The sequence below is a fragment of the Brassica napus genome, chromosome A9, assembly GCF_020379485.1.
Source record: "Brassica napus cultivar Da-Ae chromosome A9, Da-Ae, whole genome shotgun sequence".
Classification (NCBI taxonomy): Eukaryota; Viridiplantae; Streptophyta; class Magnoliopsida; order Brassicales; family Brassicaceae; genus Brassica; species Brassica napus.
Genome location: NC_063442.1, coordinates 15,077,906 through 15,101,429, shown reverse-complemented (window position 1 = coordinate 15,101,429; position 23,524 = coordinate 15,077,906). Strand labels below are relative to the sequence as shown.

General features: G+C 38.4%; 3 protein-coding genes across 4 annotated transcripts; 1 reads left to right on the top strand and 2 right to left on the bottom strand.

Annotated features, from left to right (window-relative positions):
• Positions 1–4,831: 4,831 nt before the first annotated feature.
• On the bottom strand, positions 4,832–11,308 carry LOC106432050 (protein transport protein SEC16A homolog). Of its 2 annotated transcripts, none has more exons than XM_048740685.1 (13): positions 9,458–11,308; positions 8,983–9,303; positions 8,779–8,895; positions 8,547–8,669; positions 8,286–8,456; positions 7,704–7,829; positions 7,484–7,618; positions 7,231–7,358; positions 7,039–7,147; positions 6,517–6,837; positions 6,224–6,376; positions 5,857–6,143; positions 4,832–5,525 (listed from the first exon to the last, which is right to left on the bottom strand). In XM_048740685.1, the coding sequence occupies exons 1-13, from the start codon at positions 11,075–11,077 to the stop codon at positions 5,048–5,050; spliced, it is 4,089 nt and encodes a 1,362-aa protein (XP_048596642.1). In that variant the 5' UTR covers positions 11,078–11,308; the 3' UTR covers positions 4,832–5,047. The 2 variants fall into 2 exon arrangements, with proteins under 2 accessions (XP_048596642.1, XP_048596643.1); XM_048740686.1 differs by having other exon boundaries at positions 6,224–6,370.
• Positions 11,309–13,351: 2,043 nt separating this feature from the next.
• LOC106432054 (E3 ubiquitin ligase PQT3-like) lies at positions 13,352–18,937 on the top strand. The gene is made up of 16 exons (XM_013872896.3): positions 13,352–13,819; positions 14,016–14,196; positions 14,653–14,749; positions 14,925–15,006; positions 15,103–15,269; positions 15,357–15,433; positions 15,553–15,609; positions 15,694–15,850; positions 15,941–16,092; positions 16,182–16,346; positions 16,429–16,737; positions 16,868–16,906; positions 17,022–17,310; positions 17,399–17,518; positions 17,615–17,705; positions 18,121–18,937. Exons 2-16 carry the CDS (start codon positions 14,031–14,033, stop codon positions 18,775–18,777), a joined length of 2,625 nt encoding a protein of 874 aa, XP_013728350.2. The 5' UTR covers positions 13,352–13,819; positions 14,016–14,030; the 3' UTR covers positions 18,778–18,937.
• Positions 18,938–19,528: 591 nt separating this feature from the next.
• Positions 19,529–21,540, bottom strand: BNAA09G18280D (transcription factor KUA1). The gene is made up of 3 exons (XM_013872898.3): positions 20,702–21,540; positions 20,416–20,624; positions 19,529–20,286 (listed from the first exon to the last, which is right to left on the bottom strand). Exons 1-3 carry the CDS (start codon positions 20,949–20,951, stop codon positions 19,777–19,779), a joined length of 969 nt encoding a protein of 322 aa, XP_013728352.1. The 5' UTR covers positions 20,952–21,540; the 3' UTR covers positions 19,529–19,776.
• Positions 21,541–23,524: the final 1,984 nt, after the last annotated feature.

The following is a 23,524-nucleotide window of genomic DNA, read 5'->3' as shown; positions in this document are numbered from 1 at the left end:
CTATGTGCTTTACTTTGTGGGTTAGTTCTTGCATTTACAAGTGGTATCAGAGCAATCACCCGTTCGATTATATAACAGGTGAGATCCTGCGGAAAAAAATGGAGAACTATCATGAGCTGGTGTCAAGCACAAGGGTGATGTTGGATGGATCCAACTATGGACTTTGGAAGTCACATATGTGATCTATCATTCGAGGGATTGATGCCATGGCGTGGAAGTCTGTGACAACTGGATGGTCAGAACCAAAGGCCAAGGACGAGAATGGTGTTGAATCCAACAAAGAAGAAGAACATTGGACAAAGACAAAATTCAAGATGGCGAAGTTCAACTCCAGAGCACTTTCAGCTATACATGCCAGTGTTACGAAAGAAGCATTTTGAGTTGATTCAAGGATGTGAGACAGCCAAGGAAGCATGGGAAATACTGCAAACTCATTTCGAAGGAACTTCAAAAGTGAAGAGCTCACGATTGGATTATCTAGCATCCAAGTTTGAGAATCTCAAAATGAGAAAAGGAGTCAGTTGAAGAATTCAGTTCACAACTCAGTGGCATAGCTCAGGAATCCTTGATACTGGGAAAGAAATACAAGGATAAGAAGCTGGTCAAGAAGTTTTTAAGGTGTTTACCATCTAAGTATACCGCGTACAAGGCAGCTATGTCAGTCTCTCTAAACACAGATGAGATAAGCTTTGATGAAGTGGTAGGGATGCTGAGAGCACATGAAATGAAGATTGACGGAGGAAAGAAAGGAAAGGGAGTCGCACTGGTATCACAAGAATCAGATGACAGAAAAGATGACGATGATCCAGTAATTATGCTAGTCAGGCGTTTTGACAAAGTTCTTCGTAGAGCCGAATCAGGTCAGAGAAGAGGAAGTACATCACAACGTGCTGCAGAAGGTGAGAAACGAACAGCTGAGTCAGAAAAGAACGATCATAAAGCAGGGGTTCTGTGTCATGAGTGTAAGGGGTATGGACACTACAAAACTGAATGTTCAACTGTCCGAAGGAGAGAAATCAAGTGCTACAAGTGTAAAGGAATTGGACACACTCAGCTGGAATGCGCCAATGATCAGAAGAGGAGACGTGAGAAGTCAATGATCGGAATTGATGAGATGGACTCAGAAAAAGATAGTGATGAAGAGGAGCTGGCTAATGATATTACGTGTATACGCACACCAATTAACCTAATGTGCACACTACCACAATCGAATGGTATGTCGATGTAGCACTTTAGGATCGAATCCACAGAGACCAACGATTACACTTTATCTTTACGGGATCAATGCTTAGCTAAAACAATGATTGGATTTTGAGATTAAGGTTTCGTGACAAGCAAGTAATAAGATTAATTAAAGATCATGATTAAAATGCTAGCCTAGGGTGGTTTGGTCGGGTGTTAAACAGGTGTGAGCCAAACAATTATTCAAGTTCAATTAAGAGCAAGTCTAGAACTCGGATCACTCAAATAGAACAATCCACTGTCGTGGTACTGCCCCCTATGCTGATCAATCTTGATACCTAAACTCTCGTTTGGATCAATATGCGACAGCAAGCAATAGAGATCAAGTCCTATATGTTCACAAAACACCCTAATATCTACTTTCGCTGATTAGGGATGCAATGCTCATTCAAGTTATGTCTAGCAACCTATAACACTTTTGATGAATAGATTAAACCTAGAATCAGGCACTAAGTGGTTAACTTGATGCAAGCCTTAAGAACAACAGTAAATGAAGACAATCGATTTATAACTTATTTATGTCAAGCTCACGGATCTAACACCCTAGACTAAACAAGCTGACTACTCAGCCATGGAGCAAGAAAACACAGAGACAGAGACTGAATAAAACATGTGTAGATAAAATAGAATAAGGGTTCAGGGGGTTCTTCTCTATGGTGAGAGAGATGGAGCCTTCTCCCTTTACAAAGTATCAAATCACAAGTCTCCAACTCTAAGGTCTGGTTTCTTCTCCCAAAAACAGCGTAGAATAATAAGGAAAAACAGAAAAAGAAGATATCTCCAAGCCACAGGCGGCTGGGAGAGAAAATAGAGAGATTAGGGCAAATCCCGAAATAGGTTGTAGTTTCCTTAAAAATCTCTGCCGCTGAAACAGGCACTCGGAACAGTCACTCGGGTTGCTACGCTATCCGGAACAGTCATCAAGACTGTTCTGCATGAAAATCACCAAATTGCACTGTTTTCTGCCTCTTTTGTTCCAGCTGGTCAATCCCCATCCAATGCAACTCCAAACCTGTAATGACTCGAAAAGGACTAGGAAGACTCGATAAATACTTGAAAACCAATTGAAAAACATATATACAAGATGTATAAAACACCATATATCAGCTAACTTCGTATCATTCATTAGCATCATAGAGTTCGTGGAAGGGGAAACTAACACTGATGATGATCAGTCAAGCGCAGACGGTGATGATGGAATTGACTACCAAGAACTGTGTCAGACAATGGTTCAGATTGGTAAGGAGAATATGTGTCTCAAAAAGAAGAAAAGCTGGTTGGAAGACATGGTGATAAATCTCAGAAAAGAACTCGATGATGAAATAAAGGAGGCAGATACCTCAGATCCGAAGAAGGAGAATGGACGGCTTGTTGTCCAAATTGAAGTACTAGAGAAACAAGTGAAAAATGAGAAGGCCCGATCGTCTGACTTAAATGCCAAGCTGGAACATCATTACAAGACTGTCAGGATGCTCATTGGGTCAAAGGAACTTGATAAAATCTTGAGTATGGGAAGACATGATCAGACTCCTCGAGGTCTAGGATACACTGGGTATGGAAAGAGTGATACAAAACTTATCAAAAATTTTCCAAGCTCCAACTCCGAAGGAAGAACAACAAGTGAAAGTACTACCTCAAAGATTGTTGCTGAAAAAGTTAAGAATCTCCAGAAGGTGCTACGATCAGAGACTCAGTAGGAGAGAGGATGTTACTACTGTGAAAAACCAGGTCACATCAAATTCAAAATAAAGTTTAAATACGTCAAAAAGATATTCACATTCACGACAAAGTTAAATAATTTAAAATTAGTCTAACTTCTAATCTACAACCTACAGAAAAACCGAAATAATCTTGGTGGCCTCTTCTGGCTCCGTACAAATTGCTACGTAAGAAGATAAACTGGTGTTTAACTTGAAACTATAGATCGAATAATGCTTTGAGAAGCATTATCTTTCATGGAAAGAATGCATGGTGATGAAATCTTCTCCACAAAAGTAAAGATGATAGTAATTTTCTTGACACCATAAAAATAATTTTTTTCATGTTTCACTTGAAGGTTCCGATGAACCCACCAAAAATATTTAGTATCATAGTCAAATAATGAACTTTATATTATTCCACTTATATTTGCTATTTTCCAAATAACCTTTATGTTTATTTTAATCCTTTTACCTTCCCAACTTTCAATCTAGCCCCAAAAATAAAAAAATTATATTTTAGGAAAATACTATTTTTTTTAATATTGGTTAATTATATTATTATAAACTACGAGAAACATACAGAGACGATACTACAACCGACATACTTTATTAGTATTCACTTATGATTGCATCATCCTGAGCTGCCCTATAAGATCCATTCCCGATGGTACTACTTCCTCCGTGCCAAAAATCTCTTGTAAGCTTTCTTTCTAATATTTTGCATACTTCACCCCAAACCTTCTGGTGTAAAACAATTAATGAACTCTTTGCTCAAACTATTGGACTAAGAAAACCTCCACTTGATTATATTATTTATCTATATTATTTATCTTTATACTAATATATATGATGCTTCATGGGATCGTCTGTTTTAAAAAGGGTAAAACACAGTGTAGACTCTAGCTGGATTCATGAGAAAAATGTTGCAGTGCGCAACTCCAGTATCTTATAAGTTTTGAGCCTTTGGTTATTGTAAACACAATGTCAAAGTGGTTATGAAACCAAACATGGCTAGCAACTGGAGAGACCCCAATCGTGTAAGAGGAGAAAACCAAATTTAAAAGACAAGAGTTTGGAGTCCCAAACAAAAGAACAAAAAAAGCAACCTCTTGCCTCCCTTGATAAGTAATACTGTTCATGAATGTATCATCTTGGGACTGAAAGGCCCATCTGTAGAGTGGTAAACGGAAAGAACTAATAGGGCAGAAACAGAAACGAAGAAAGAAAGGCGGATTGTTTTCCGGTTATTGATTCTATGGTAAAGAGTCTTTAAGATAACGTCTTGTGAATCAAGACAAAGAAGTAACCTAGAAATGCAATCTCATCTAAAATAGCTTCACAAATGTAAATAATCACCAACGAATTGTTTACAGAGCCCACCTTTAAAAACAACCGCAAATAGTCTCACTACTCATACAAATTACTACAGTATTGCTGCCACTCCTATATACAGAACATGAACTAATTCCCCCCACACTGGCATTCATATAAAGACAAAAGCAAAAACACACAATGTCAATCTGACGCAGGTTACACAATACATTTGGTTTAATATGTTAAACCCTACAAATTTCACGTTTTACAGGGTTTTTATTCCTAAAGACTTGTTTTCCAATATTTTATTTGGATTACTAAAACTCAAAAAAGGTTCGCACTTGATAAAAGATGCAACGATCCCACATGGTAATGGTGAAAATTATGTGCCTGCATGAATCAAGTACTCGCAATTAAACAGAAACAACGGCACTGAAGCTCAATACTCTTTCACAATTCTAGAAACAGATTTGCTCAGCCTATATAAAAGTCTCTATTATCAACTTGATGACACTGAAGAAGTGACTTAGCAAACAATCACATGGTGAACCATTTGATGATTAAACCCCTACTCATGAACAGAACATTAATGTGTATAACTGTATAACTCCTGAAGTCTGTTAAACAAGAAAAATTAATGATTTGTAATGTAAAAAGAAAAAACAATGGATACAAACTGCATACACATTGCCCCTATCGTATTTTATGTATTGGGTAAACTCATGGATTAACATTTGACTGGACTACCTCTGACAGTGAGCAAAACTTTTTGATACTACAGATTCTAGCTCTTACAGTTCCACGTCTTGAAGCTCCTCTCCAAGGCTGCTGCTGCTACCGTTGAGTGGGCTTGGTTTGAGGTTTGATGGACCCGTTGGAGATGTAAACGAGCTGTTCAAACTTCCACTCCATGAAGCTGTTCTTCTGGAACCTGACGAAGGAAAATCATCGTTAAGACTCGTTCCTGATCCACTTCGTTTGATGTTATCTAGACTTGGAAATCTCTGCATTGTCATTGGAGATGGAGTCGGGGACTGGAATGAAGAGTGGCTTGGTGGTGGTGGAGGGACGGCTACTTCTTCTGCTGAGTACTCCTGACTGGTTTCAGTAGCTGCCATCTCGGTTACCTGGTCGTTTGAAGACGACGCAGGTGCTGCTGGGATGAAGAAATTTGCTTTTGCAGGGATTGGTGGTTTAGCAGATTTTGCAGGAGGTGACTGGAACATTGTCTTAGAGTTTCCACCGCCTGGATTAAAGAGGTCAACGTATCTGCCCCAAAAGAAAGTAAAAACGATTCAACTCTAATCATGCACGTTATCTAACAAAGGCAATATGTGATGATCCCCAGTGTCTACAGCTTTTCTGACAATTTATCAGACTCAACTATGGAGTATTATAGCTAACACAACCGGAAACTACAATCAAGAAAAGTTTGTCCATTTCACACTCAAAGCTTCACCTTTAATACTGTCGTTGGCTTATATTATTCACTCCTCAATGTCATTCTAATGTGACACTACAACTACGCTCATGATTATGATCCAGGATAGCCAGCACATAAGAATAATTCGAAAGCGTCACAAGTAGGTGGTTTGTTTACCTTGGGCGTCCACGAGCTGAGAATTGATTCGAGCCCTGTGAGATTGGTGGGATTCCCGAAGAATTCTCGGATGGAGTCGGGCTGCCACTGCTCCAGCTCCCACTAGGTGGAGACATCTCGTTCATCATGTCAGATCTGTTTGCATAACCCATTGCGTTGTTTTGGTACGTGCCTACTGTTGGAGGAGGAGGCAATGCAGCTTCCTCAGCTGGGGGTTCTACACCTTTCTCCATCCATCTCTTTAGTTTTTCGTCATAGTAAAACTGATTCTCCTCACCCAGTTTTGCCTTAATACAAAGAATGACCCAACATTAGAATAAGTTGAAGAAAACCATCATCACGACTTGAAACATTTATTAAGGTGCACCTCTTTAGATGGCCGAGATGGTAAGACCCTCCGTACGGTGTTCTTCAGTATGCCAAAACCAAAGCTGCTAAACCGCGAACTTGTCACATTCACGGTTGGTTTCACCTGTGGCACCCCATCAGTAGCTTTGTCTTTTGAGGAGACAGGCTGATCCTATCAGAAAAAAAGCAAGTAAGCAATGGTTTTCTAAACCTGCATGCTAAGTACCTACTTACCTCAGGATAAATCCCAAACCAGACATCAGGCAATAACAGAAAAGGAAATAAAAATAAATGATTTCCAGTGATATTGACCTGTATTGGCGTCCTACCGAAATCTGGCTCTGAGACACTTCTAGAATGTACTGCCATCGTCCTTGAGTTCCCATCCAACTCACGTATTGGTTCCATTGAGGCATGTGACATCAATGATTGCATTGTATTAGCAGATTGACTATATGGTAACTTAGCAGCCTCCTGCTGTTGATGCTGATACTCATTTGCCTGTAAGTTTCCTGCTGTTGAATGAAGTGCAGATGGTGGCATGCCCCCAACAACACGATGTGCTGTACTATCAATAAAGTTAAGAAATTTTCCGACAATTTTTGCTGGGGAAGAATTCACAGTATACCCGCCCTGAAATAGGAATATCTGGTTATGTTGGATCATTAGAGAAAAGAACAAGATGGGTCTCTTATATGCTAATCGTTTCTACTGGGTCTCTCTTTTTCACATTTTCAATCAAAGGAATATACAGCAAACAGATGTAAATCCACTGACAAAAAATCAACGGTTCCATGTAATTCTACTGGAACAGAAGTTGTTGTGGGTTTGTACCTGTTGGTGGATACGGATTCTCTCTTCCAGTGATGAAACAAATTGTTTCCATGTTTCTACTTCAGTTGATCGGCCAGTCTTGAGGCACTTCGATACTGCTTGACAGTACCTGATTCAGCCACACAACAGCGACATCAGGAAGCCATATACAGTCTACTTAAGAAAAAGTTGGTAGCAAGTGAATCTTCTTACTTTTGTGCGGCCGAAAGTTTACCAACTTCAGCCAGCATATGGGCATATATGATTTTATATGGTTGAAACGGTAACAGGATATACTGAGAGTTTCCCAGCGTCTTAGAGTACTCGTATAACTCTGTTCTCTGCCCATGTAAAGATCAACAAAAATTAAGGAAAATATCAAAATACATTGAGGAACTATCAGGCTACTTACGATGCTAAAAACAGAACATCCCGGCTAACTAAAACCAACGCAAAAAAAAAATACCTGTATAGCCTCCGGACTTGCATAGGTTCTCGGATATTTCCAATGATCTGCTCCGACAAGGCAGAGCCTGGCACTATCTGAGTATGGATCAAAGTTCTTATCCGCAAGTAAATAGCAAATATGCGCTGCAATTATCTGATCCATAATAGCAATTAAAATGTCATTATAAAGTCTTCCATGAAGTTAAAGAAAACAAAACAAAATGGCAGAGATAGATCACCTCGCTCCTTTCTTTCCACATGCAATCTCCAAGATGAGTAATCACAAGCTCATCATCTGTGGTTCTGTTGGCAGTTATTATACCCAAATTCTCTTCCCAGTTATCAAGCATGCTACTACTTCCAAACTGCAATTCAAAGAAACGAAGAGACTATTAGCGAACTCCCCATGCAAGACAAAACTGCGTCCTTTGAAATGGAGAAGTAAACTAGTTTCCTGTGGTAGAGAAAAATATCTCGTATAGAGTATTCCCACCATCTATGGAGTTCCAGACTTTTAATCATGGTAAATGTTATTTAGCAATGATTTGGTGAGGATATATGGATTGATTATGTATCTTCATCACGAGAGAACTAAGGGGGTTCCGATTCTGTTTATCTTTTTTTTTTCGATTTTGGGGTTTGAGTATTTAGTAAGCTCTTGGACAGCAGTAGGCGGTATGCTATCTCGGATTTTCCCGAGGAACAAAAGGATAGGTTTTCATTGAACTTCTAAAATTCTGGCATCTATCTCTAAACTTGTTCTTACTCTTTAATCTAACACATTGTCTGGACTGATAAGAAATAGATTGTTACCGTATTACCTGGGTTTGGTGCTGAGACGCACTTACGGAACCAGAAAAATCGACACAGCTTGTACTGCCATTGGAGAACACTTCAGCTGGTTGCCCCGCAACCAGCAAGCACAATGTTCGCAAAGGTGATCCAGGCACCAGCTGGCGAAGGGCCATTTGTTTCACAGTATCAGCATAGAACTGCAACAATTTACGACATGGAACAACCAAGTCAGTCATACAACCACAACAATGGAAGGTTTAGATCTATGGTATCCAAGGGAAAGGAACCTGATCTCCAAGCTGTGCCGCGATAACAAGCGCTAGTCCCCATAAATGGCCTTCTTGTGCACATTGCAGAGCCTCCATTTTCCTACCAAAAGCCAGAAGATTCTGCACCTCTGAAGCTGTTACCTAGGAAATATTTCCAAATGAGTCAATAAGCAAAAAGAAAAAACAATCGACTATGTTTTAGAACCTTTTCCCTATGATAGAGAAATATCCTAAGATGTTGAATACTCACTTGCATTTGTGATTCGGGAGGTAAATGCTGCAAGCATTGGCTTAATGGAGCATAGCCACCATTTTTCTTGGCAATTGCAAAAAGTTTTGCTACTGCTGCTTCAACAGAATCTGTTTCCTGTTTGCAGCATAGATACAAGGATGAGAAAAACACATATAGATGTTTTCTTAAGAAGCGTACTGACAAGAATCTCCATAACTGCACCTTTTGCGTTGTATCAGCCCCGAAAGGAGACCGGAGTTTCCCATAATACTGACAAGATATTCTGAGCAAAGACATAAGCATTTTTAAAAACTTCCCTCTTGAAAAGTCTATGTCAGAAGATTCACACTGTAAAATTCTCTCATCAAGCCACTTAATTAAGTCTTTATTTCCAACACTTCCTCCAACCAAGGGACCTGGAAGACATTGTTGATGCAGAGAACGAAAATAACTCGAAGAGTCTTCCCCAAGACTTGAAAAAGAAGCACTCCCAGAAGTAACTTCCGCCAAGTTTAGGACAGATATAGAGCTTCCCCCAGCCCCCTTTGAATCAAACAGAAAAAGATTAGAAAGCAAGAACTGAAGTTCACTATTGAGGTTATAATAATATATTTCATATATAAAATAGTGATACTCCTACAATAGTTTGTAGAAACTTCGGAGGGTGTAAAAAACTAAGGGAAACTTCATGACTAACCTGACTTCCGAATGATGAATTCTGGAGAGAGGCGTTAGTATCCTTCATAAGAATGAGCTTCCCACCAAAGCCAAAACTCACAAGTGCATGTGGTGGACGCCCATCAGGTGATCTTCCTACACTTGGGGAGAAAAGCTGATTGCTCTGATATGACTGTTGAGTATCATCTACAGATTTCTGTCTATTATAGAAATCGTTTGAGAAACTCAGTGGTCCATGCTGCGGGACACTAGCCACATTCATATGCTGAGGGATGAAGCCTTGAGCTCTATTCTCTTTTGGCTTAAACTGTTCAGCCACAGATTCCGTACAGTACAAACTATTTACTTGCTGGTTTCCTCCGAAGTGTGAAAATGAGACAGAAGTTACAGACGCCTCATTGTCACCTCCATTTTCTGACTGCCATGTGTTTGTAGCCTGCTGCTGATTGTTGGCATAGTAAGATTGGTCCCAACTTCCTTGTTGGTTCTGTATACCATATTCTTGCGGTTTGAATGCCTGGCTTTTATCATTGATATTATACATGCTACTCTCGGTATTATTGTGAAACATAGCCCCAATCTGGCCGTTCTGAGCTTGCTGTTCATGAGCTTGACCAGTTACAGTTGTCTGAGAAGCCTGGTTGTAGCTGTCCAGAGAGCGCCATTCTTGAGCAATTGTGTCATAGTACCACCCCGGATACTGTGGGTCAAAGACCATGTGTTCAGGATATCCATTTGCCACCTGTGAAACCTGGTTCCAAGTAGACATACTCTCAGCCACTGCAGATGTTGTACTCTGACTCAGATAAGCAACATTGGAGTTATCAGTAGAGGCAACTTTGCTTTGCCAGTTACTCGCTGAGTTTATATAGCTCTCCTGTGCATTCATACTTGCATCATCATGGCTATCAACTTGATACCACTGGCCAGTACTAGCATCATATTTCCATCCAGGATAGCTATTTTCCCAAGCTTGGCTGTTATCAACGTACTGCTCACTTGTAGAATCTTGACTCACTTCACCCTGCTGTTGCCCCAAACCTGCCGAACTATCAAAACCAAAACTTGCGATCTGTGTATCATCGGATACTAATTTCCCCGCATCTATCTCCGCTTTTCCCTGTAAATTTCCTGTAGAAGATCCATCCAACTGGGTGAAGAAGTCAGAGTATGAACCAAACCCGCCGCCATCATTGACAGATGAATCTGCACAAAAAGAGCCCCAATCAACCTCCTTAACCCCAGGGCTCCCAGATCCATCTTTAACTGTTTCAGATAACGGCTTATCCTCCACCTCCGATCTCACCACCACATCACCACTTAACTTATTCGCATCAGCTTCTTCGAGAGCAATGGATGAAGGCTCACTACTTGGACCCTCGTTTATAACATGGAATTGGACAGGAACGGATGAAGAAGGCTCACTACTAGGACCCTCGACTGCATCATCGTTCCCTGCTTCTTCACGAAGAGAGAGATTCGCAAAAGCTTTGGCGTCTTCGGAGTCGCTCCCGTCGTCGACGAATTCGAGCTCCTTGGCAGCGTGAGCTTGGCTGGGTGAATAGGAATCATCAACAAGCTTGTCGAAGAAATCCTCATCCGTTTGATCGTCCAGCAGAAACTGAGAATTTGAAGCCATCAAAATTGAAAATTGGGATCACAAAAAACCTAAACCTACACAAAATCTCCGGGAGTGATCGACGGATCTGCAAGTTTCCAGTTGCAGAAGAAGTAGAGTTGAGGAAGATGAAGATCAAATACAGATCTAGAATGAACAACAGTTTCTCGGTGGATTCCAAATTCCGATTACTCTATAAAATCTTCACACGATTAAATGAGCCAACTTAACTTTGTTAACTTTCAACCCAAAAAAACTTCACTTTGTTCATTTTGGTAACGTAATCACCGTTGACTAGGGTCGGCACAATACCCGAAACCCGAACCCAAACCCGGCATGGATAGGTTTCGGATTTCCTAAAATTTATAAAATATTTTAGTTATTGTAAATATCTTCTTTTAAAATATATATATATATATATATACAATTTTCCCAAATAATCGGGAATCGGATACAGTTACAAGCTTTCTTTGAACAAAAATATCGAAATCAAACTTTTACAAACCTAGTTTCGCCTACTCACTAAACCCGGCACATTCCGCTAAGTTGTTTTTCGAAATATTTCAATATCGGTAGCCATACTCAACATGACTCTAGGGAAATTAAGGTTCTCCTCGTTGCCTCAGATGGTGGGAGTTCCCTTGACGTTTTCGGAATAGGTAGTTCCCGATGATCTCCACAAAGCTCATAATTTTCTTTGTCTATAAAGCGTAAAGCGTCCGAAGGGGAGAATTCAGATACTTATCAATGTCTTGCTAGTGCCACCAAAGCCGGTTTGTATATAGCGCCACACGACACTTTAAACGACATCCCAAACGAGCAAGCACTCGCTTCTGCCATCTACGAAACATGTACAAAAATGGGTTGTTTTCATCGCCACATCCTTAAAAGCCGCCTCTAAACATGTGCAAGAAAGTCAGCTACACCACCGTCGAGGAAACAAGACCAAACCACGATGCCGGGATATGATTTTCGACGAGATGCTGACTCTGAGACTGCTAATGACTCCCAAAAACCGTCTAAGCATCTCAGGCTTTTGAGAACCAAATAACCATTTCTTGACCATGAAAAATTAGACCCCTGAATCAACAGAGAATGATACAGCAATGCTGAACAAGAAGCTTAACTCCTCAAGTGAAGTTGTCGCCTACTTTTAGAAAAGACTAAACACGACGCCGGAAGCGGGACCTATGAAAAAGTTGTTAGGCATCAAGAAACCTTCTAATACCCATAGACGACCACTCAATTTGAAACCAGATGCACACACACGAGGAAATCAAACCAGATACTTTCACCACAATCACATCTGCTTTCAAACCTTGCCTCTTAAGCCACCAGAGACTGGAGAACTCCTGGTTACGCCGCATATGTACTGGAATCTCTAAGATGCGAAGAGACCCTGAATAACCACCACCATAACCGAACAAGCACGAACGACCAGATCCGCAGTAGCAAGCCACCACAAAACCTAGTCGGGACAAGATCTCACAATGCCAACTCACGACGACGGAAGACCGGAGAGATGGATAACGGGAACTCGAATCGCTCCAAGAACCCTAAAACCGACTCTGAACTGCTCCGTCTCGCTAGACTCTCACCACAACTCCGGAGAAGAAACCGCCTCCACCAAGTATCAGTTCCTCGCGACTGAAGCATCCATTGAAAAACGCAAACCTCAACCTAAAAAAAACAGCATATCGGGAGAGAGAAGGCATAGAGATTCAAGAACAAAGAGGAAAATGAGTAGAGGGAAGAGGAGTCCCCTCCAACCCTAGTACTTGCACGGACGTGAACGATCGAGAGAGAACGATGAAGAAATAAACTTTATTTGTAAATATCTTATACGATCATAAACTTTCATAATTTATCAGTTATATTCATTTATGTAACTTTATACTGTTCATATCTTTATTTTTCTTATATTTTTTAATAGAAAATAACCATATATAAAGTTATTAAAAATATTATGAAATATACTTATACATCTAATGAAGATAGAGAATAATAATTCAATTTGATTAATTATAATCAAAATAATTATAACTCAATATTTTCACAAAATGGTTAAATGGATCAGTCTCACAAAGCATATGTTGTTACTTTAGTTAGATCTTAGTGATTTTGGATTATTATTTTTTTTGTCAATATTTTATTTTGGATTAAAATCTATTATTTAAAGTAGCTAAGATATATGTCAATAAAAAAGAATTTAGGAAATTTAATGTATTTTAAGGAAAGAAACCGTGTTTCTGTTTGTATTCCAACTATAAATATCATAAAGATTGATTAAAGTTGTCCCCAATAAATTTTATTTAACACACATTAAACAAAAATTCCTCAGGACACCACGATACGGGAGAGAGAGAGAGAGAGAGAGCTCTCTAGTTTCCAAACCCTAGATTTCAAGATCGATCTTCCTGCTTCTCCTCAAGACTCCCCAGAGCTCGATTTCCACGACGATTCAATCTCCCCCAGATTCAATCAAGAGTCTCTCAGATTTCGATCCTTCTCTCTACTGGTGGAATAGGCGCTTGGAGCTTTCGGATCTCACGGACTGAAGCTAGTCGTCCGATTCGTAACGACCGTTCTCGGTTTAGGGCTTTGAAGATCTTCAGAGGAGATTCTTGGCCATCTGCGGGCGCAATCACGGATTTGATCTCGTTCCTGAATCTGTAGGGACTTTTTTCTTCTAGATTTGTAGATTTGGCGTGCTCTTACTTCAAGCGCGGAGGGAGGTTTCGTCTCGGAAGTCGAATCATCGAAGTAAAAATTGAAACTTTAGGTTTAATTTTATTGTATTTAGGGTTTGTTTTGGAAATCAAATCATTGGCCTCGATTTCGATTTTTTTTTTCTTTTATAAATCGAAGGCCTTGATTAGGGTTTTCAAAACAGTAGCTTTGTCATTATAATCTTATACAAAAATTAGTAATATATATATGTATTTGCTTTATTATTCAGATAAAGAAAATTTCAATGGCAATATATTACAAGTTTAAGAGTGCAAGGGATTACGATACCATCGCCATGGATGGTCCTTTTATATCAGTTGGTATTCTCAAAGACAAAATTTTCGAAACTAAGCATTTGGGCAGTGGTAAAGACCTTGATATTGTCCTCTCCAATGCCCAAACTAACGAAGGTTTGTACTCATTGTCTTGTGTGTGTTTTATAGCTGTTTTGCTTTGGTAGTAAGTGACGGATATGGTTGCACATGTGACAATCAACTTGATTTTATATGATGTTCCTATCTTTGATCTATAACTATGGTTTAGAATTAGGATAAATTCTGTATTGATTGTCGTGTCTGTGTTTATAGCTTGCTTAGTGAATCTCGTCTCTTCATGACCAGTATCAGATCATTCTGATGTTTGGAGTCTTTTGGATTTCTGTTTTGTTTGTTGCCAAATCTAGTGTTGTACTTAAGCTGTTTGGTAGAAATGGTTTATTTGATGTTCCTATCTTTGAGCTAACCATGGTTTAGTACTAGGATAGATTCTGTATTGATTGGTTACATTTGTGTTTATTAGTATATTGTGTCTTGCCAACATGTTTGTACTGGATGGCCTTCAAATGTTTTCTGTTTTTGAATTTTCAGAGTATCTGGATGAAGCGATGTTAATACCGAAGAATACATCTGTCCTTATTCGTCGAGTCCCAGGACGCCCTCGCATCACAGTTATTACTGCACAAGAGTACTGTCTCTCAGATTTTTTTTATTTCCATCTGCTTTGTCCACTTATTTAGCTATTTTATCTCAAGCTCAACAAAAATAAGTTTAGCTAAAACATAAGTTGAAAGTGTAACTAATGGTTTTGAAGAAACACCTGGATTTTCATGCTAAATAATGTAATAATCTGAACATTGCAGGCCTAGAATCGAGAACAAAGTGGAACATGTTCAGGCTGAAACCAGCAATTCTCATGTTCCTGAACCGTCTGCATCGAAATATGTAAGTTTATTACGTTGACCATTTATATTGACATCGAGTGCCCCAATCTGTTTATAGCTACAGAAGTATTAATTTTCACTCGTGTTCAACTTCCAGCCTGAAGATGAGTTCGACGAGTTCGGGAATGATTTTTACTCCATTCCCGCTGTCCAAGTTGCCCAGCATAGTAATCCATGTCCTGTTCTTGCACCAACAGAAGAGAAAGTAGATGAAGAAAGCAAACTTCAGGCGTTGATTGACACCCCAGCACTTGACTGGCAGAGGTAAGCAATTTTTCACAAATAGTGGACCTGGAAATGTCGATGTTCTTAAACATTTATCAACCCTCTTATACTTATCCCATGTAACAGACAAGGTCAAGATAATTTTGGGGCCGGGAGAGGTTACGGAAGGGGTATGAATGGAAGGATGGGTGGACGTGGTTTTGGTAATCTATACTTATTTTCTTTGTTTTTAATGCATTTTAGAATGTCTATTGTCAAAGATTTTTTGGTTTATTTGATATTAAGTCTTAAGATACTTAGTTCGTTTCCTTTGCTTGGATAGGAATGGAAAGGAAAACACCACCTCCGGGATATATTTGCCATCGTTGCAATGTCCCTGGTATGTCTGCTTTAGTTGTGTATATACTTTTAACATATTTGTTAATAGATAAAGATGCTAAGAGCATTTTATTCACCGTATCAGGACATTTAATTCAGCATTGCCCCACAAATGGTGACCCTACCTACGATGTTAAGAGAGTTAAACCACCTACTGGTATCCCCAAGTCCATGTTGGTGGCAACCCCTGATGGTTCTTATTCGTTGCCAAGTGGTGCAGTTGCAGTTCTTAAACCTAATGAGTAAGTTGTGCTTAATCAATGTGGGAATGGTGCTATTTGGTACTTTCTCGCATATATTGATTATAACGTGAGTGCTTATTGTGTCTTCAGGGATGCTTTTGAGAAGGAAATGGAGGGATTGCCGTCAACGACACGCTCTGTAGGAGAACTTCCGCCCGAGCTGAAGTGTCCGCTATGCAAAGAAGTAATGAAAGATGCTGCACTTACAAGCAAATGTTGTTTCCAGAGCTTCTGTGACAAGTGTAAGTACTCACAACGCCTTTTCTCTGCCTTCTGTTGACTGTTACCAGTTCATAACTATCTTTTTTACTTTTGATTATGTGCAATTTAGGTATCCGGGATCACATTATTGCAAAGTCGAAGTGTGTCTGTGGAGAAACTGATGTACTTGCTGACGATCTTCTACCAAACAAGACGCTAAGGGATGCCATAAACCGTATTCTGGAAGCCGGAAACGATAGCATTGAGAATGCCGGCAGCGCGGGCCATATCACAGGTCTGTCATTACTTTAATTCATGTGTTTTTTAAACCTTGTTTGATCAGTCGTCAATGCTAAATCACCATGGACATAATGTAGATTTGGAGTCTGCACGCTGTCTTCCTCCTCCCAAGGGTCGATCTCCTGCTACATCTGCTGCATCTAAAGGCGAGAAGAAACCAGCTCATAGTAACAACAACGATGCTCCAACAGTAAAACTGCCAACGGAAATTGCAGAGATCACAAGTGCCCCTCGGGCATCGGCAGAAGATAAAGTGGAAAAGCCAGTGGATGCGTGTGAAAGCACTCAAGGGTCCGTTTCTGTGAAAGAAGCAACAGTCCCAAAGATGAATACGCAAGCTCCTCCCAAAGAAGAAGTGCAGCAACAGGTTGCTGCTGGAGAGCCAGGTAAAAGAGACATGTGTAATCCTGATAGTAACTTTACAGTACATTGTGAACCCTAGTTCCTATAGATTTTGCAGATTTGTATAATGTACTTTAATGACTGACAAGCTTTCTACTTTTTGTCCCTTGCCAGCAAAAAAGAAGAAAAAGAAACCCAGAGTTCCTGGAACTGGTAAGCTTTCTTTCTTATGCTTAAGGTCCTGGTCATGTTCATTCTTCAAAGTTTCAAGCCTATGTGAATCGAATCAAAGGTGTAATGCATCGTTTTTTTGTGTAATTTGTTGTAGACATGCAACAATGGAATCATGTGCCGGATCTAGCAGGGCCTGACTATAATATGATGCAAATGGGTCCGGGTCCAGGTCCCCAGTACTTCAACGGCATGCAACCTGGCTTCAACGGCTTTCATCCCGGCTTTAATGGGTTTCCAGGCCCTTTTCCGGGCCAGATGCCTCCATTTATGGGGTACGGGATAAACCCAATGGAGATGGCATTTGGTAGGGGTATGAATATGATGCATCCAGATCCATTTGCTGCACAGGGATTTGGATTCCCTAACATACCACCACCTCACAGGTACAACAACAACGCACTTGATTCTCCTTTCAAAATAACAGTGAAGTCTTGTTAATAATGTAATGATGAAACTTTGGTGTGGATGCAGGGACTTGGCGGAGTTGGGAAACCGTATGAATCTCCAACGTGCCATGATGGGCAGAGACGAAGTCGAAGCTCGGAAAGCTGAGATGTTGAGAAAACGGGAAAACGAGAGACGAACCGAAGGGTACATCACAAGAAACATTATTACTATGTTTTTACTATTACATTCAGAGAAGGATATATGTTATTGACCTAATAAACATAATGTTTTGTGTAACAGTGGGAAGGTGTTTAGGGATGGAGAGAATAGCAGAATGATGATGAACAATGGGACTTCAGCGTCTGCATCATCCATCAACCCTAACAAATCTGTATGTTTCCTCTTGTTGTCTCATCTTTCTCTTTTTCCATGTTTTACCAGTTCTTCATTTACTATTGGTTTTATTATTAGACTATTCCTCCCTCGTTTGACCACAAAACTTCAAAAAATTGAAGGAAATTCATTACAAAAAGTTTGGGGGAGTGTTTTGTAAGAAAGCCAAAAGTATTGGCACTAGCCGTAATTTTCCTAATTTAAAACATGCTTTATCTGAATATGCAATTTTAATACCAAAAAATAACACAATTAGAATGCAGACGGCCAGAGATAATCCGTTTGATAGTTGGACTTGAAAGCCCAACTATTAGTTAATAGTTGGGCCGAGTAGTCCAATATTACTTCCTCGAAATTATATATATTTTTCCTTTAATTGGGCTAATAATTTGATTATTACTGGTTTCTCACAGCGACAAGCACCTCCGCCACCGAATTCGACGGAGTACGACCGACGCAGACGGCCGGAGAGATTGTCTCCCGAGCATCATCCGCCGCCGCGTAAGTCAAAGTCTCCGTCTCGAGATTCCAAGAGAAAATACGAACGCTATCCCGAGGAACGTGATCGTCAACGCGACCGTGAAAGGTCGTCCCGTCACCAAGACCTAGATCGTGAACACGACCACCGCGCTCGCGACCGTCGCGATGAAGACAGAAGCCGAGACCACCGTCACAGCCACCGAGACTCGGATCGTAACCAACATCACCACCGTAAACGATCGGCACCTCCGCCGTCGGAGCCGACCGCTGCAACTAAATCAGAGATGGAAAAGTCAAGCGTGTTCGCTCGGATAAGCTTTCCGGAGGAAGAAACTTCCAGCAAACGAAGAAAGGTGTCTTCGTCTTCTTCTGCTTCCGTGGCGGAGCCGCCTGTCGCCGTCAGTACATCAATGCACCGTCACAGTCGTAAGGAGATTGAGGTAGCGGATTATGAGTCGAGCGACGAAGATAGGCATTTCAAGAGGAAGCCATCGAGGTACGAGCGATCTCCACCAGTGGTGATTACTGATGTGAGTGATGATAAGCATCGATACTCGAAACGCGGCAAGGGAGAGAGATCTCGAGCTTAGCTCTCTTTTTTTTTTTTTGTGTGATTTGCCTTGAGGCGGGAAAATTTAAAAATAAGAATATCTTTCTTATTTTCTTGTAACGAACAAATAATAGAGAGCTCTTTTGTTGTCCATTGAATGCTTTCCTTTTTTTTTGGTAATGGAATTCGATTTGGTGACCTTTATTTTTCTTTATGACTTGTTCTTGGTTCATTTGTTTATCTGATCTAAGTGACATGAGTGAATTTACTACATTGAGATGTATAAGTTTTTTAAATGTTCTTTGTTGTTACAATTCAAATCTTGTTTATTCTACATTTCTGTGTTTTGAGAAATACTGCGTGTAAGATTCATCCGTTTCTATTTGTTTAACGTGATTGAATTAAACGTATTCATGAGTACGGATCAAATTATTTCATGAAAACCGTCAACATATATAGCTTCCAAAAAGTGATTTAAGAGAATTTTCCTCGTAAATTTTGAAATTCTCTCACATTACCGCTCCAATAAACCTTTTAAAATAAATACATCTCAACTCCTAAGAGTATTATTTTTAGGAAAGATTTCACCAAAAGTCATATAACTTAACTTATTTAATTTTAAATATTAAAAATAAGAATTAACTTGGAGATGACATTGAGATAAGAAGTTTCTTAAAACTTTTTGAAGGTATCTTATTGGAAAATCTCAAAGACGGTTCTCATAGTTTATTTTGATCACTGGAGATTTGTTAGAGATCAGCAATTAAAATCGGAAATATAAAAGGTAGAAATACAAAAGGATCAATTTAATAATAAATGTAATAATTTGTTTTTCCCTTTTTGTTTCTATTTTTCTCTCTCTCGCAAATAATCAAAGCTGAACTAAAAGACCCTAAAACTAACAAAGCAAATCTTGTTTTTAAGTTACTGTGACCAAATAATTAACCTGTAATAAACCCCCAACCAATGACAAGATATCTTGCCCGCAAATCCTTAAGCCGCATGTATCACGTTGGCGATGTCTGAACTATCAGGAGGACTAAGCATTCGGGTGAAATGGTGATTGTCTCGTCTCTGAACCTCCACCTAGCTTCAGCGAAAGAGACTGATCGGATTCACCATTCTCTTTTGGCTCTCCAAGGCTGAGCTTAGTAGTCATACCAAGAAGCCCATTGACATTGAAGGGAGCTTTCGAGTGCACTGCAGTCGGTCTGAAAATCTCGTGAGTTTCCTCTTTCTTGGCTGGTTCAAGAACATAACCCGCAGACCATACTGGGAATGGAAATGGGTAATATGGTGAGAAGTAGCCTGGATACAGTACCGGGTACGAGCCAGGTCGTTGCGGTTGAGGTTGTGAACGCACTTGTGTGGTTGGGGTTGGTTCCTTAATGGTAGAGTTTGTTGAGTCCATTAATTCAGATTCTTCGATTGTTGCATGAATGGAATTACAAGCAAATGTCTGGTGAACCGAATCACCCCTTTGCATTTTTGTTTCCACACGAGTGTTCTCTGCTTTTGGTGCTTGCAAATCCAATGGAGTATCTCCTCCCTGCAAGGATATATTACATCATAATAAGGAGAATAAAATAAAAGTAATGCATTTCAAGATCAAGTTCATCTTGCGAGTTAAAAAAAAAAGAAGCTAGTTTAACTATAAAGATGATTTAACCGGACCAACCTCATGAGGAATCATATCAAAGAGACTAGAACGTCTTTTGCGACGAGACACATCAGATAGTCTCATGAAATGCTTCTGAGCATGGCTAGCAACCTGTGTTGGTGTCCTTGTCCTCACATATTTTCTTGAAATGCCTCTCCAATCACCTTTGCCTAGCTTCTCTAAACCTAACAAGTACATCCTATGTTCTTCCTCTGTCCATATAGCTCCTACAAAACCAGATCAAACGAACTAATCTATTAACAATCTCACAAAGAAATGGGATATGAATCAGAGTTATAGATACCTTTCTTTCTCTCGCGGCTAGAGGAAGAGCCAGCGACGAAACCCTCAGAAGTGTAACCATCACCAGCGACATGGTCAGGGACATCACCCGGAGAACCCGACCCATGCCCATGGCTAAGAAGATTTCCCATACTAGCACTTTTCCTGATCGAACCTCCGGTGAGCCTTACACCAAAAAGCATCACCCCACGACTGGGACATGTCCTAGAGTTGTGACCATAGTGATTGCAGTGAGAGCATCGCCGCGTCATGACCGGAACCCGAGCTTCTTCTGACCAATAGGATCTGATCAGAGATGAAGAAAGAAAGACAAATGATATCAGTTTATATATATGGTCGGATTTATTACAAGGATTAGATTTATCTTGCGGGACTTATTGTAAGAATCTTTTAATATTTTCTTTGATATTGTTATTATGTGTTCATATATAAACTCGGAAAATGTTTGGTGTATAATTCATAGGTGGATTTTCCTTTCCTTTTCCATATTTCCATTTTGACTTTACAGTCAATGCAATGTGTCCATATTTGTAGATTTTTTGGGGAAAAACTTATAAATTACTTGATCTCATTAGTCCAATTTAGCTGTTACTATTAAATGATAATCTCATTTTTATCTTTAAATCTTCAAGGATACAGGTTGTCTTCATTTTTAAAATTTACTTTACAATATATAGTTTACATGTCTTTCCGTTTTTAACATGATAAGATCATATAACTTAATTTACAAGTTAATGCCACAGCGAATCCCATAAGTGTAGATAATCTTTTTTCCTTATATCCATGCACATCGGTTCATAATAAGCCAGTTTCTAGTTTTAGTGACTGTATATAGCTATCCAAGTGTCCTATGCGAGATAATTATGAATCTCTTGTATAGGATAATTAATATTTTGTTTCTAATTACATTAAAATGAATGTTCATAAAAAATCTGCGAAATTTAACCAAATAACTATGATTGGTCCAATATTAGCCAAAATATCAATTACACAATCTACATTTTAAAGTATGTAGCCTCGACAAAAAAAAGTATGTAACAGCTCAGCTCCTTCACGTGTTTCATACAAAACTTTGACTAGATTTTTCGAAGTTACAGATAAAGTAAATAAATATAACAAAAGAATAAAAAATAAAACATCTATTTTAACATTAAAGCACTATGAAAAGAAACAAATGCTAACACCTCACATAAAAGAAAACCAGAAATTGGTTTAATAAACGCCATAAAACTAAGACATTTTCAACTTTGAACTATGATTATATGAATATATATATATATATTTAACAATACAACTCAAATATCCAAAACTGTACGCATAACTAAAATATGTTTTTTTTTTTTAATTTTCCTCTTTCTAAAGAAAAAAAAATTCATGATTGCGATTTTTTTTTTGCTAATGAATAATGTCCCACACGATCATTTTATATAAATATATAAATATATATATATATAAATATATATATATATATATATATTTTACAATGAACGACTATTCTATTATTCAAATGACTATTCTATTATTCAAATAGTTTGACGTAATCTGAATAATCAGACCGAAATAGAACAACCATTGTAACAAAATTCTCCATGAAAAGATCTCGTAAACTTAGCTAAAAAATCCGCAATTTCATTATGTGCAATTCCATTTTATGGAGACATTTAGCTACTTATGTATGTATTTTTTGTGCAATATGTACGATGTTTTAGATAATTTTTATATTCCTTCCATTTCAATATGTATGATGTTTTAGATAATTTTTGTTGTTCTTATGAAATTTACAGTTGTGCCACAAATTTAATACTATTTTAAAATTTATCTTTTAAATAATTATTTTAAATTTATGATTAACAAGTTAAATGTTAAATTAATTACCCAAAACTATTTATAAATGCTTATAAATAATTTTTAAAACATTTATAGAAGTATTTAAATTCAATTACATCCCTAGATATTAAACCCTAAACAATAATCACTAAACTCTAAAAATAATTATTCAATATCATAAGTTAATTAATATTTTTTAAAATTACACTCAATCAAAATATTCTAGCATTTGATTTTAAGGCTAAGCATTTTTTCCATCCGTTAATGGACCTATGCTTGACCATCAACTCTGACATCGATAAGTAGATTAGGAGGCATCTTCTCTTTCCTGAGCTCGCTTTGTCTGCTTCAGAGTGAAAAAAGAAGTGGACATTTATTAATGAGGTCGAAAGGGTTTAAGATTTAAGGTTTAAGGTAATTATTGTTCATGATTTGTTATTTATATTTGTGGTGGGTTTATAAGCTTTTATAAATGATTGATAAAAGTTAGTTTAATTTTGAGAATTCAGTCAAAAAAAACCTCAATTTTGCACGAATTGCCAAAAGAAACATGAACTTTTGGGCTGACCAAAAAAATACCGAACTTTCATTGACTTTAGAATTAATTAACAATGTTTTCGCTGACTTGCCAATTTAACACGCCGTCAATAAATTTAACAGAAATATTTGAAGTCGTTTATTGTTGGCGTTAAGTGAAACGACGTCGTTTTCAAATGAGATGAAACGACGTCGTTTTACATAATTTGAAATTAAAAATATGTAAACCCATGGATTCGAACCCAGGTTGGTTGGTCAAATTAAAAGAAGAATAAAATTTTATTTTCAATTTTAATTTCAAAATTAATTTTATAAAAAAATTCTTTATTTTTTCAATTTTTTGGAATTTAAAGATCGTTTCAATTTTTTGGAATTTTAAAGATTTTTTTAAGTTTTTAGAGAATATTTTTATATTTAATCAGTACCAAATAAAAGTAAACATGTTAGTAAGTACATTGAA

Excerpts from the sequence above, each read along its gene's own strand:
- LOC106432050 (XM_048740685.1), bottom strand. The coding sequence starts at position 11,077 with ATGGCTTCAAATTCTCAGTTTCTGCTGGACGATCAAACGGATGAGGAT. Across the intron at positions 8,457-8,546 it reads CGGCACAGCTTGGAGATCAG|TTCTATGCTGATACTGTGAA; the intron begins GTTCCTTTCCCT and ends AAATTGTTGCAG. Across the intron at positions 7,619-7,703 it reads TGTGGAAAGAAAGGAGCGAG|ATAATTGCAGCGCATATTTG; the intron begins GTGATCTATCTC and ends ATTATGGATCAG.
- LOC106432054 (XM_013872896.3), top strand. The coding sequence starts at position 14,031 with ATGGCAATATATTACAAGTTTAAGAGTGCAAGGGATTACGATACCATC. Across the intron at positions 14,197-14,652 it reads CAATGCCCAAACTAACGAAG|AGTATCTGGATGAAGCGATG; the intron begins GTTTGTACTCAT and ends TTGAATTTTCAG. Across the intron at positions 16,093-16,181 it reads CCAGAGCTTCTGTGACAAGT|GTATCCGGGATCACATTATT; the intron begins GTAAGTACTCAC and ends TGTGCAATTTAG.
- BNAA09G18280D (XM_013872898.3), bottom strand. The coding sequence starts at position 20,951 with ATGACGCGGCGATGCTCTCACTGCAATCACTATGGTCACAACTCTAGG. Across the intron at positions 20,625-20,701 it reads TAGCCGCGAGAGAAAGAAAG|GAGCTATATGGACAGAGGAA; the intron begins GTATCTATAACT and ends CTGGTTTTGTAG. Across the intron at positions 20,287-20,415 it reads TTGATATGATTCCTCATGAG|GGAGGAGATACTCCATTGGA; the intron begins GTTGGTCCGGTT and ends ATATCCTTGCAG.